This window comes from Chiloscyllium plagiosum, unplaced genomic scaffold (assembly GCF_037043375.1).
Source record: "Chiloscyllium plagiosum isolate Xiang-an unplaced genomic scaffold, Cpla_swu_hap1 HiC_scaffold_9, whole genome shotgun sequence".
In the NCBI taxonomy this organism is placed as follows: domain Eukaryota; kingdom Metazoa; phylum Chordata; class Chondrichthyes; order Orectolobiformes; family Hemiscylliidae; genus Chiloscyllium; species Chiloscyllium plagiosum.
The window spans coordinates 70,682,223-70,696,910 of NW_028270147.1; the positions used below are offsets into that span (position 1 = coordinate 70,682,223).

At 39.6% G+C, this 14,688-nt stretch overlaps 1 protein-coding gene across 1 annotated transcript in view; it reads left to right on the top strand.

Annotated features, from left to right (window-relative positions):
* The window catches only part of LOC122554734 (doublesex- and mab-3-related transcription factor 1A-like), a 34,386-nt gene extending 20,483 nt beyond the window's left edge, over nucleotides 1-13,903 (top strand). Inside the window, exon 5 of the mRNA XM_087990235.1 lies at nucleotides 12,922-13,903. Coding sequence (XP_087846361.1) covers nucleotides 12,922-12,995 — 74 coding nt within the window. The 3' untranslated portion in view covers nucleotides 12,996-13,903. The remainder of the gene's footprint in view (nucleotides 1-12,921) is intronic.
* Nucleotides 13,904-14,688: the final 785 nt, after the last annotated feature.

The window sequence follows — 14,688 nt, forward strand, 5'->3', positions numbered from 1 at the left end:
GTAGCACTGTACTTTTATCTTCAGTTCTCTTTATATCCTATCTAAAAGTTGCACATTTTTCCAGTGCAGTTTCAAAAATTTGACATAAAACTCAAGTTAGGGTCAAATGAGTGTTTTATACAGGTTCATCATATCAGGACTCCATGGTTTTTGAACCACTTTCTCAAACTACCCTGTCACCTTTAATGATTTTGCACGTAAAATCTCAGCTCCTGCATCCTTTTTAGAATTGAACCATTTATTTTGTCGCCCTTCCTATCAAAGTACATCATTTCACAGATCTGTGCATTAAATTTCATCTGCCATTTGTTGACTCATTCCAGCAGCCTCTCTGTGTCCTCTTGATCTCTATTCTTCTCACTTCAAAATACTTCTGTGTTTTATGTCATCTTAATTTTTTGAAATTATGCCTTGTAAACCAACTCTAGGTTATTAATATCTAATTAGTGTTCCTAGCACCAGTTCATGAGTTTGGCGACATTGTTATCAGCTTTCTGATCCACTGGCATCCCAAAGTTGTTGGGAGAAAGCTTGAGTCTATTGTTGAGGAAAATAAAGCAGGACATTTAAATAAGCTTAATGCAAACAAACCCTTTGAGATTCCAGTGAATTCTGGAATATTTCGAGCAATGCCTTCACTATTTCTGCAGCCACTTCCTTTAAAACCCTTGGATGCAGACCCTCAAGCCCTGACGTACTTAGTCCCTTAATTTAGCAAATACTTTGTCTCTCGTGATAGAGACTATTACAAGATCTTTCATCCCATTGGCACCTTGCTTATCTATTATCTTTGAACTGTTTATAGTGTCCTCCGCTATGAAAACCAGTGCAAAATATTGGTTTAAATTATCTGCCATTAAATCTTATTAATTCCTCAATTGCATCCTCCAGGGATGTCACACTCAGCTATTCTCTTTTTATATACATATAGAAGGGCTTGCTGTTTATATTTATTTTCATCATCAATTTTCTCCTCCTTTATTAGGTTTTAGTCATCAGCTGCTGGTTCTTAAAAGCTTCCTAAACCTCTGGTCAACCACTAGTTTTTGCTGTTTTGCATATTATTTGATTGGATAGTCTCCTTGACAAGCTTTATTAACAATGAGTGATCCATCCTTCTCATTGAGTCCTTTTCGACATGAATACATTTATGCTGATGAAATAGCTACTGAAATATACAGCACTGCTCATTCATTGACTTTCTCCTCAGTCTATTTTCCCAGCTGCCTTTAGACAACTCTTTCTACATCCCTCTGTAACTGCCCTTATTTAAGTTGAGGTCACTGGTATGAGATCTAAGTTGCTCTCCCTCAGACTGAATTCGAAGTTCTACAATATGGAATTTCTACCCTCTATAGGATGTTAACTGTAAGAAGTGGCAACTTTTTCACGCAGAGAGTGGTACGTGTATGGAATGAGCTGCCAGAGGATGTGGTGGAGGCTGTACAATTGCAACATTCAAGAGGCATCTGGATGGATATATGAATAGGAAGGGTTTGGAGAGATATGGGCCGGGTGCTGGCAGGTGGGACTAGATTGGGTTGGGATATCTGGTCAGCATGGACGGGTTGGATCGAAGGGTCTGTTTCCATGCTGTACATCTCTATGACTCTATGTTTTATTAATCCTAGCTTGTTACACATTTCTAGATCTAAAAAAGGCTGTTCCCAGTAGGTTCTACAACATTCTGCACAAAGAAGCAATTCTGATATACTCCAGACATTTGTCTTCCATGTTAGCCTTCTCATCTGATTTATCCAGTTAGTATGCAGATAAAATCACCCATGATAATTGTAGTGTCCTTCTTATGTGTCTCCATTAGTTGCTGAATTACATTTTAGTTGACCATGAGGCATCTCTTCAGGGGCCTATAGGCAACTTCCAACCATGACTTCTTTCCCTTACTATTTCTTTCCACCCAAACTAATTCAATGTCACAATCTATTGCACTGCTCACCACTGACTGACTCTCTCGTGAATGAACAAATTTTCCTTTTCGCCTGTTTTCTGGAATGTCAAATACCCTTGAGTTGTCAGTCTTAACCACTCTGTAAACACAGAGTCAGAGAGCACGGAAACAGACCCTTTGGTCCAACCAGTGCATGAAAAACATAATCCCAAACAAAACTAGTCCCACCTGCCTGCTCCTGGCCCATTTCCCTCCAAACCTTTCCTATGCATATATCTATCCAAATGTCTTTTAAATGTTGTAACTGTACCTACATTCACCACTTCCTCAGTTCATTCCACACCCAAACCTCCCTCTGTGTAAAATAAATCGACCCTCGTGTCTTTTTTAAATCTCTCCTCTCACCTTAAAAATGTGCCCCCGGCCTTGAATCCCCCATCCTCGGGAAAAGACACCTACAATTCACTCTACCTATACCTCATTATTTTATAAACTTAGATAAGGTTGCCTCTGAACACCCTACGTTGCAGTGAAAAACGTCCCAGCCTATCCAGCCTTTCTTTATAACTCAAACCTTCCGTACCCGACAACATTCTGGAAATTCTCTTCTGAACCTTTTCCAGTTTGATAATATTCTTCCTGTAACTGGGTGACCAGAACTGAACACAATCTTAGGAATAGCTACCAAGTCATTTTAACTTATTTCAATTTGTGCCATCAATTCATGTATCTTGCAACAAATGGTGCGTGCATTCAGATAAAGAGCCTTAAGCTTTAAATTTTTGCCAATGCTGTATTACTCTATCTCTGATTCTAATTTCTGCTGCACTCTTTTGCATATACTTTCTACTCCTTCTTGACACACTTCATTATTGTCCACCTCTTCCTTACCCTGCACTAGTGCTCTCTTATTTCATTTTTTCAGTTCTTAAACTTCTCTTCAATTGAATGTCACCCACTAATAAGTTTAAATCCATATCTATAACCCTAGCTGCACAATTCACCAGAACACTGGCCCCATTATTGTTCAGTTGAAGCCTGTCCCAATGGAACAGCTCTCTCTTTCCACAGCACAGTGCCAATGCCCCATTAATTGGAACCCATTTCTCCCACACCAATCTTTGAGTCACGCATTTACCTGTCTAATTTTATTTACCGAACACCAATTTGCACATGGTTAAGGTAGTAATCCAGAGATTATCTTCATCGTTCTGCTTTTTAATTTAAGCCCATGTTGCAAATAATCTGTCAGCAGAATGCTTTTCCTCGTCCTATCCATGTCCTTGGTACCTATAATGGACCATAACAACTGGAGACTTGCCTCGCCACTCCAATCTCCTCCCCACCCCAGAGATATCCTGAACCATGGCACCAGAGAGACAGCACAATCTTTGGAACTCTTTGCCTTTGATGCATAGAGCAATATCTATGCCCCTAAGTAAGCTATCCCTATTACTACTACATTTCTTCCACTACTTGAATTGCACTCAGGACTACAGTGCTGTGGTCAGCTCACACATTCTCCCTTCAGTCTGTGCCCTCGTCCACACTGGGAGCAAGAGCCTTGTACCTGTTGGACAAGGACATTGGCTGAGATTCCTCCAAAATGTAACTTCTGGATTTCCATACCTGCCTTACCTACAATCACACCTGACCATGGACCCAATATGATAGAATTAATTCACAGGGTGTGAATGCCTCCTTAATCTCACTGTCCAGGTAACTCTTCCTCTCCCTGGTGTGTCACAGTGTCTGCAGCTCAGCACTCTCCTCCCATTCCACCTCACAGCGGCTCATTGACTTTGAGCCAAGGTTCCTCAAGCTGACACCACTTGCTGTAGACATGGTTACCATGGACTGAGCTGGAATCCACCTGCTTCTACATTCCACAGCTGTAATACATTGCCTTCCCAGCCACCTTCAATCTATTTCATTAATTGATTTGGATATTAACTATTTTAAAAGTGAATTTCCTAACTGTTCTGTTCAGCTGCAACAAGATCTTCTGATTTAAACCATTTGGTCAATCAAAAGACACAGAAGATGTACCGACCAATTCCCGAACTGTTTTCCTCTGCTATCACACGTGGGCTCTAACAGGTAGAAATAGGCTGAAGTGTCTGTCTCCTGCCTGTTTTTATCACCTGTTGTCACCAGCCTAACACAGGCCATCTCATCACTTTAAGAAGCTACCGACCCATTCTCCTACATAGTTTGAGAAGTTGCTGGTTCAGCATTCTCACTTGCTTGATTTGAAGCTGCTGTCTGGTGCTGTTTCAGAAGCACATGCCCCAACTCTATTTTGCTCAGTCTTTGTCACATCAATTCCAACTTGCTGCAAACTCCTTCCAGTCCAGCTCACAGCGATGCTGACTCACAGCACATTCGTCCCAGTCCAGCTCACAGCGATGCTGACTCACTGCACATTCATCCCAGTCCAGCTCACAGAGATGCTGACTCCCTGCACACTCCTCCCAGTCCAGCTCACAGCAATGCTGACTCACCACACACTCCTCCCATTCCACCTCACAGCGATGCTGACTCACCACACACTCTTCATAGTCTGTTTCACAGCGATGCTGTCTTCCTGCTCACTCCTCCCATTCCACCTCACAGCGATGCTGAATCCCTGCATACTCCTCCCAGTCCAGCTCACAGCAATGCTAACTCACCGCACACTCCTCCCAGTCCACCTCACAGCGATGCTTACTTACTGCACACTCTGCATTGTCTGTTTCACAGCGATGCTACCTGCTGCACACACCTCTCAGTCCCTCATGTAATGCAATGTCTCATTAACTTAGAGATCTAAAATGATTGCACTGATTTAGATTTAGTTAACTTAATGAATAATAAATGTCTCAAGTCACGTAGAATGTAACATTTGCTAGAAAGTTCATGACAAATATCTGTAATTACTTCAAGTTCTGCTTTTCCATGGGCATTTGAATACTATTCATTTATTTGTGTCTGATTCTCTTCCTGTACTCATCAGTTTCAAAACATTCCTTACCTTTGGTAACAAAATGCCAGTTTGCCATTTGCTTCTACATCTGAGAACTGCCTCAACTTGGATCATCATACAGCTTGTGATTATTGTTATGACACAGAGACAGACAGCTGAACCAAATCAGCTTTTTGACATCTGTATTCGTAACACAGTAAAGTTAAACGACTGAATATTTCCAAATAGCCTCTCCAGTGATTCTTAACCAGACGTTTGAATAACCAATCCCAGACTTTGCAAATAATTAATTGGTTTTGTGAATTATCTTGATGTATGCATGATGAAAAGTGGTTTTGTATCCTAAACAAAAGACTTAACTATTTTTTAGACACACAATCATTTTAGTAGAGAGCTTATTAAACAAGGTAAATTGATTAATGTCTGTCTTTTAAGTGCAAAATACATTTTATAGCCACATTCACATAAAAGACAGACAGCCAAACAAACATAGTTAAGAGATAAATAAAAGAAAATAATAAAACTGGCCAGATTATTTAAATGGCTTTCACGATGCACTCTTTCACAGGTATAAATGTGAATTCTTTGGCTGCTTTTCTAAAACATTGATGAGGGTCACCTTCTCAATTCAACCAGGCAAAGGCAGCAGTACCTCTATTCTTGCTAATCTTTGGGCATCCAGAAGCTGGTGTAGCACATTCAGCAGAGAGCTTTCAAATCCTCATGCTGTCTTAGCAGCGGCCCAGAACTATCTCTCAGAAAGTGTAGCTCAAAAAGAATTTTGGTTCCACACTGACAGACTGATTGTCTTTTCCTGAGCCTCACTTGCCATTCAACAATTATCATCTGCTTGAACATAAGGTCTCTTCCACGCTTGCTGGAACCATTTCCCAGTTACTAACCTTCTTAATAGTCAACTGCTGCTATCATTTTGAGCACAATGCTTTATCCAGGGTTGCTGGATCTATTAGAACTTTCTCAGTAAAGCTCAGACTACAATTGGCCTCCAGACCTGACCTCACAAACAAACACACCTTGTTTTCCTTTTATCACAAGTGTCCCAAAGTCCACATTCACCATCAGCACACAATTCAAACTTGATAAAAGAATAAAAACAAAAAAATGAAAAACCAGTGGAAGTTTGAACAATTTTCTGTCCATCATTTTGCTATTGAATCTCTTTCAAACAACATCTTACCATCTTTGTCATTTATTCAATGACTATCTGTATATTTTTTTCCTACCTATCAAAGATTTCACTTTCTGTTGCTAAAAGACAGGACAATTCACAAGAACTATCAATGGAAAAGAAAAACAACACTTTATCTGTGTATGAGGATTGATGGGATGGAGTCTGATTTGTAGTGATGTTGCCGTGGATAATGTGCCTGTTAATGATGACTTACAATTAACTGCCAAGTTTTGTTTACAATTTCAGCCTGGCAATGTGATTGGTCAAGGCATTGCCAAGGAGAAATGAACCAGAGAATGGCAGTCACCTATTTTGTTGAGTTGCAACAGGCACAGTGCACATATCTCATGCATTTCATCTGTTTCAATGCAACAAAATAGATAACAGCCATTCTCTAGTTCATTTCTGGATGGGTTAACCCTATATTACAAGATTAGCTTACATTATTTTATTATGTCCTATGAAATCAATCTTTATTATTTATCAAGGTTAAGTTTATTTTCTATTTTGGTATTAATTGGTTTGATCTTGGCCAAGCTCACTTAGTTAAGACTAATACCAATCAGAAGGATTAGTGGTAGTGAATATATCCAAGGTATTTCAGATAGTTCCAGAGAATACAGCCATACACCATGATATCACCATTCACCCAACCAAGTAGCTAATTGTTCAAAAGTCCTATTGAATCAATTACCATACAATCAGAGTCTTCACAAATATCAAAGTGATAGAAGGTGTCACGGATATAGCTATCACATAGCACTTACCAAAACCTGCTCAATGATGCTCATGTTGGATTCTGCCAGGATGAGACAGCTTCAGCATTCAGTGCAGACTCAGTTCAAATATGGGCAAAGGGGATGAATTTAAGAGAATAGGTAATATTTCTAGCATCAAGGTAACATGTGATTGAATATGGCACAGAGGCAGTTTAAGGGCAGCACGGTGGCTCAGTGGTTAGCACTGCTGCCTCACAGCGGCAGGGACCTGGGTTTAGTTCCTGCCTCAGACAACTGTCTGTGTGGAGTTTGCACGTTCTCCCCGTGTCTGCGTGGGTTTCCTCCGGGTGCTCCGGTTTCCTCCCACAATCCAAAGATGTGCAGATCAGGTGAATTGGCCATGCTAAATTGCCTGTAGTGTTAGGTGTAGGGGAATGGGTCTGGGTCGGTTTCTCTTCGGGGGGTCGGTGTGGACTTGTTGGACCGAAGGGCCTGTTTCCACACTGTAGGGGATCTAATCTAAAAATCAATATGGACTAAATGTTATCTCACTAATGCCCTGTACAACTGAAGCACAAGATCCTTATGTGTATATTCACCCTCTCTTGTAATAAAGGATAATATTCCATTAGCCTTCTTAATAACTCACTGTACCAACATACTGATATTTTGTGACCCATGCATGAAAACACCTAAATCCCCTTAGATCTCAGAATTCTGCGGTCATTCTCCATTTAAATACTATCTTTTAATCTTCCTGCCAAAATGAACAACTTCTAATCCTCCACATTTGCTCCCATCTGCTGGATTTTTGCTCACTCACTCAATCTGTCAGTATCGATCTGCATCACAACATCTTTTCTTGCCTATTAAATTTGGCCACTATGTCTTCAGTCACCTCATCTAAGTATTTGACACAAATGATAAAATATTGAGGGCCCAGCTCTATACAATTTCCTTGTCATTTCCTGGCAATATTAAAAAGATCCATTTATGTGTACTGTCTGTTTTCTGTCAGCCAGTCTTCTATCCCTAGTGTGCTATTCTGTACACTTTAAAACCATCTTACTCCTAGTTCATGTGGAAATTTTCCAATGCCTTGTGGAACTCCAAGTACAGTACACCATCAAGGCCTCTGTATAAACAGTGCATGTTATTCTTTCAAAATGTTGCAATAAATTAATTAAACAAGATTTCCCTTTCATAAAACAATGCTGACATTTCCCAATTACTCATGAGTTTTTCCAAATATAATTTCCTTAATGTTCAATTCTAACACATTTCCCACTACAACTGGTGAGCTTACTGGCCTATAGTTGTCTATTTTCTGCCTCCTTTCCTTCTTTTGCTTCTTCCCATTCCAATGCAACATTTCAATTATCTGAAGAACTTTGGAAAATTAACAGCATCTACTATCTCATTAGAAGATCTCTTAAAAAGAGAAGATCTCTTTTAAGATCCTAGGGTGAAGACCAAGGATGGTGGGTGGAGGATTGCTTTTCAGACTCGAGGCCTGTGACCAGTGGACAACCACAAGGATTGGTGCTGGGTCCACTACTTTTCGTCATTTATATAAATGATTTGGATGTGAGCTTAAGAGGTATATTTAGTAAGTTTGCAGATGACACCAAAATTGGAGGTGTAGTGGACAGCGAAGAAGGTTACCTCAGACTACAATGGGATCTTGGTCAGATGGGCCAATGAGCCGAGGAGTGGCAGATGGAGATTAATTTAGATAAATGCAAGGTGCTGCACTTTGGGAAAGCATATCTTAGCAGGACACATACACTTAATGGTAAGGTCCTAGGGAGGGTTGCAGAACAAAGAGACCATGGAGTGCAGGTTTATAGCTCCTTGAAAGTGGAGTCGCAGGTAGATAGGATAGTGAAGGCAGCATTTGGTATGCTTTCCTTTATTGGTCAGAGTTTTAAGTACAGGAGTTGGGAGGTCATGTTGCGGCTGTACGGGACATTAGTTAGGCCACTGTTGGAATATGGCATGCAATTCTGGTCTCCTTCCTATCAGAAGAATGTTGTGAAACTTGAAAGGGCTCAGAAAAGATTTACAGGGTTGGAGGATTTGAGGTATAGGGAGAGGTTGAATAGGCTAGGGCTGTTTTTCCTGGAGCGTCAGAGGCTGAGGGGTGACCTCATAGAGGTTTTTTTTAAATCATGAGGGGCATGGATGGGATAAATAGACAAGGTCTTTTCCCTGGGGTGGGTGTGTCTAGAACTTGAGGACATAGGTTTATGGTGAGAGGGGAAAGATATAAAAGAGACCTAAGAGGCAACCTTTTCATGCAGGGGTTGTGCATATGTAGAATGAAGCTGCCAGAGGAAGTGGTGGAGGCTAGTACAATTGCAACATTTAAAAGGCATCTGGGTGGGTATATGAATAGGAAGGGTTTGGGAAGATATGGGCTGGGTGTTGGCAGGTGGGATTAGATTGGGTTGGGATATCTGATCAACTTGGATAAATTGGACTGTGCTGTACATCTCAATGACTCTATGAAGGCCATCAGGACTTATCAACCTGAAGTTCCATCAGTTTGCTCAGCACTGCTTCCCTACTTCCTCTCTACCTTCAACCTCTTGATTTACAGGTATTACTTGTATTACCTGTATTACTTGTATTACCTGTAATACAGTACTGTAAAGTACCTTCACAAGTATCACTACAGATAATGCCTGTGATTACTGGTAATTACAGGTATTACAGGTAATATAAAATATTACAGAGATATTGTTTGTATCCTCTATACATTGAAGACAAAATCAAAATATTTATTCATTACAACCATCACTTCTTTATTAGCCAATAATAACACCCCATTCTCACCCTTGGAGGAAATGTGCTTACTTTATATAATTTCTTTGTTTTTGGATATCCTATAAAACTCTTACTATATGAATAGTAAGTTATCAGAATAGTAATTTACGGTGATAGGATAATCGGTTTCTGTGACAGGGAGGAGGTCTCATCCCTGCTTCATCACTGGCCTCTTTGGGATGGCTTGTGTCATCAGACATTTTCTAGCTTGCTTAACTTCATATTTACTAAAAACATTGAAATGGTTGATGTGGCCTTTGATTTTGTTTGGTGTTTCATCAGTAGAGCACATCTCTTGCCTTCCTTAGATTTGACTCAATTCATTGGTGTCTTGCATGGTTGCACTTTAGCATATCGCTTCTCAACTCCTGAGGGATAATGACTCTGTTTCCTTTCCTGATGCTTACAAACCATACTTTTACCACTACTTTCTGCAAAAGCTAGAGAGTTGTATTTTGTTGGGTAGCTCTCCTGATTTGAGTAATGCGCTTTTCTGTTAGATACAGTGCCACTCTTGATTAATAACTTCCAGACCATATTGAGCTGTTGCTGCATGTTGGATATGGAAAATTTCACATGTTGTTGTAGCATTCTCTACTTTTTTCACCAGGAGTACTGCTGTCCACAGCATGTACTCCATTTATATCTGTCTCCCTCGCTTGTATGTCCCATCTAACTTTTATCTTTGTAGCCAGAGTAACATTCTATAAAGATACTTTGAATCATTTAGTTGTGGCTTAAGAAAAATGTTTTGAAGTGGCTTTTGATTGGACTTGACACTCAGCTTGTCTTCCAAGCTATGAAAATATTATAAGCAAAGTCAATGGCCAGACACTTTTCCTAGATCTAAGTATAATATTGGTCTGTCTGTGTTAACGGCCTGAATCTAAATGAAAACCCGTTTTCCTCCTATATTTGAGTTGCTCCAGGTCCTGTTTTGCTGGTGTCACACGGCAGGGTGATGACATCATTTATATAATAGCATTTGATCAGTGATACTGCTGTCAGTAGTAAATGCTGTAAATGCTGCCGTTTAGTGATAATGCCCTGATATCACTACACGTCCCTTTTGTGAGTTGGTGTAATGGTAATGATAAATTGAGCAAGTATTTGGCTGAACATTTGTTGAATCCAACAAACATTGTACTGCGCCAGCTCTCATATTTTCGAAATCTGAACAAAGCTAAATTTCTGTCAATGCATTCAATGAAGAAGAATCATACTGGACTGAAACATTAATCCTATTTCTCTCCTCATAGATGCTGTCAGGCCTGCTGAGTTTCTCCAGTAGTTTTTGTGTTTGTTTCAGATTTCCAGCATCCGCTGTATTTTACTTTTATTTGTTGCATGGTGTAGAGTGGCCAGCTATACTTGGTTGTTACAGTTTCTTTTAGCTATATGCTTATTTGCAATAGTATTTGTTTTCTTGGAGTAAGAACAGTGCTTTGCCCATGCTGGACATGCCTCCTTTGTGCATATCCTCCATAATATTTGCATTCTGCCCTTTTTCTTCTACTCTTTGAGACTGAGGTTTCTATCTTTAGAATGCAAGGTTAGTTCTGTTCTTCCATACATATGCTTTAGCTACTAATTTCCAACCTCAGCGCTTCTGCACTGATCCACTGCATTCCTGAGAGGAGGCTTTTCCTTTCTCAGTAGATATGGTCTCACTGCAGGATCTTCTTTTGCCTTGCCAAATCCTGTCTTTTATTCGATTGTCTTTTGATTGTGCAAATTCACAGGATTCTGTGACCTCAGTTAATGAAATCACATTTTGATTAATGGACTCTCTCTCACCTTGAGCCTCACAATTGAACACGAGACATTCAGAAATCATGTTTGTTTGAGTTTCAAAGAGTGCCTTTAGGATTTTCAAAATTTCTGCAGTATTTGTCTTCCATTCTTAAGAATGTTGGGTGGCATACACCTTGAAACAGTCCCCTACCAACCACACTTAGCAGATCTAGCTTGTAAAACAGACCTATTTTGCATGTTATGCTTCATATCACTTTATATTTCAATTGGCGCTAGGAGAGGAATAGTTGAAGCCATTGTCTCTTTACCTAGAGCTTCCTGTGACCTGTTGGCATTGTTCTTTTTAAGTTACTTTCAGTTGCTGCTTTCACAGCTCTGAATGTTCCTGTGTTTGTCAGTAGTATTCTTTTGTCTGTCAGTCAGTAGCTATGCATTTTCACAGCTCTTCTACACTCAATCTCTGAAAGAATGTTCTGTGCTAACAAGGCTTAGAGACAAAAAAACTGCAGATGCTGGATTCCAAAGTAGACAAGCAGGAGGCTGGAAGAACACAACAAGCAAGGCAGCATCAGCAGGTGGAGAGTTCGGCTTCTCTACCTCCTGAAGGTGCTTGGCTTGCTGTGTTCTTCCAGCTACCTGCTTGTCTACTGTGCTAGCAGCAGACTAGTCCATTATACTTTATCTTTATTAAAGTGCTTGTGGGCACAATGGTAGAAATTACATCTCTATTCCAAGGAGAGATCTAAAGGTTAAGACTGCACCCTTGTTGAGGTGCACCCTCACCTTCAATGGTGAGGATCGGGGTGGGAGTTGGTCAGTGGTGCACTTGATAAAGTAGCACTGAATTCCCAAGTGCATTGTATCTTGATGTTACTCAATAGTTTTTAAACTCTGAAGTATCTAGCATTTGATGGAGCACTCAAACAGCAATTATCATAATGACGTGACATTGTGGTAACTTACTGAAATTAAGATGATGTAGGGATGAAGCTAATTTTAAAATAAAGTCGCATATTCTGCATCAATTTCTGCTTACTAACCAACAGCAACTTGGTTGAATCTACCTGGATTAATTTTAATATGCATTTGGTCTTGAAAATTTACCCTGAGGAACTCTGCATTTGTCAAAGTCGCCCAGCCGATACGTGGAAGAGAATTCTGATTTTGGATACCAGTGAGCCATTGATACACAATGAAATATATTGATGGGAACACCTCTGGGTAAAAGCAGACTGTGTCCTTGATATGCTAATTCCTATTAACAAAATGCTGTATGGAGTATGGGAAATCAATCTCGTGGCTAAACAAAAGTGCTGTGCAAAGGAGAGCTTTCCTAAAGAATGCATCTATTGAAGTGTGTACGCCATAGGACAGAGGAGGGATATCCTTCCAGTATTAGCATTACAAAAGGAGCCAAAAGAAAAACTAAACAAACATGTAGGAAAGTGTGGGCTAAACTAATTGAAGTGCAAATGTGCCTAATATTTGTGAAATGCTGTTAAAATAAGTTCATGTTTGCTACCTAACTTCCAATTCTATATTTTTATTACAGAGACAGCCACTGACAGCCAGGATTCAGGGATGATCTGTCTTGGAAGTCAAAGTTCTTCTCAGGAAAGCAATTGATTCCTGGCAAATAAGTATTTGGGAAGCAAAGCTCCCTTCCAGTTTGACTGCAGATTCCCTGTTACCTGTGCATGTTAGCAATATTTACTTGTTGAAGTGTTCTCCCTGCAATGAATGCCTTAAAGCTGCTCTTTGCCACTGCCCACTCTCCCCAAATGGTTTTTAAACATTTACTGAATAATATTTTCAGGTAAAACACAATTTTATATCCCTGGAGATTTGTAGAAATGTAACAGTCAAACTCTGACTAGCATTTACCTCTTGCCCATTACTATCCCATCCTAAAGTTCTACTTTAAAATTCTTTACTTATAACTTTGTGTTGTGTGGAATCCTGTTATTACTCAGAAGTAACCCTTCATATAACAAGAAAGCCTGCGCTATCTGATTGCTTTTGTCAAGAGAACAAAATGATTGTGGCCCCTAATCAATAATTTGGTCATCACTCATGGTGAAGCCAAACCTAGCAATTTCACACTTGGCTGACTTTTACCGAACTTATGTAGCCTTGTAGTATTACAGTTATGATGTATTGTTTTATACAAAGAATCCTGGATGATCTAAATGGATATATCAAAGAAATTTACAACCAGTTTCTCTACACCAACATGCAGTTCGTCAAGTACAGACTGAATTGAATTTTCCACAGGATTGATTTTATTTCTTTCTGGTTCGCTCTGCACTTTGCTTGGAACGAATCTAGTGGTTGTGATTTGTGGCATATTGTGGCATAATCAGTAATTAATATGTCAATAAACAGTAAGTGTTTTGAAACGCTTGACCAGTGACTGACACAAGCTCTGGAAGTAGCCAAGAAAATTGTATTATTTTAGCTTAATGTGAAAAATGTTTCCATCCAACATTAGCACTGATATCATAGCATGAGATCCTTTATTATTTCCCTGTAGTAATATTAGCCATTTATCATAGAAAGGAAGAAAACCGAATGCTGTTCCTTCAAATATTTGAACTTTTAATAAAAGTCTTGTCATTTGTGGACTGTTCACTCTGTGAACACTTATGATTTAAAAGGCAAAAATGTCTTAATGCTTCTGCTTTGTTCTTGGAAGAAGAAAGTACATGAATTATTGCTCCAAAACTTCACTGATCTATAGTGATTCTGTGGAACTGCTCTACAGATATGAACTGTTGGTTATGAACAAAGACCCTGCAGTGAAATTCCTGAGGTCCAGTGTGAGGAAGTCGGTATTGAGGTCAATAATAAGAACAGAAAATACTAGAGACAAACAGTAAGCCCATCAACATGGAAAAGCAAATTAACTTTGACTTTGTTTGACAGGGAAGCTCTCATAGAGCTGACCACAGTAGGGTCCCGGGGAATGGGGGAGTCAGGCAAAAGAGATCAGGTATTACATGACAATTTTTTTTAAAGGGACAGCTACTATATTAAACAACTTGCACATAGATTTTAAGATGTTGTGGAATACAGTAGCATCAATTATATGATAGGTTGTCAACCCAGGTGCCTAGACTAAAGATCCAGAGATATGAATTCAGATTCCAACTTGGTCGCTGGAGAACTTAAATTAAATAAATCTGGAAAACAAAAAGTATCTTATAGTACCACAAAATTACAGGATTGTTACAAAAACCCATCTAGATCACTAACGTCATTTAGGGAAGGGAATCTGCAAGCCTCCCTTTATGTAATGCTTGACTGCCCTCTGAATTAG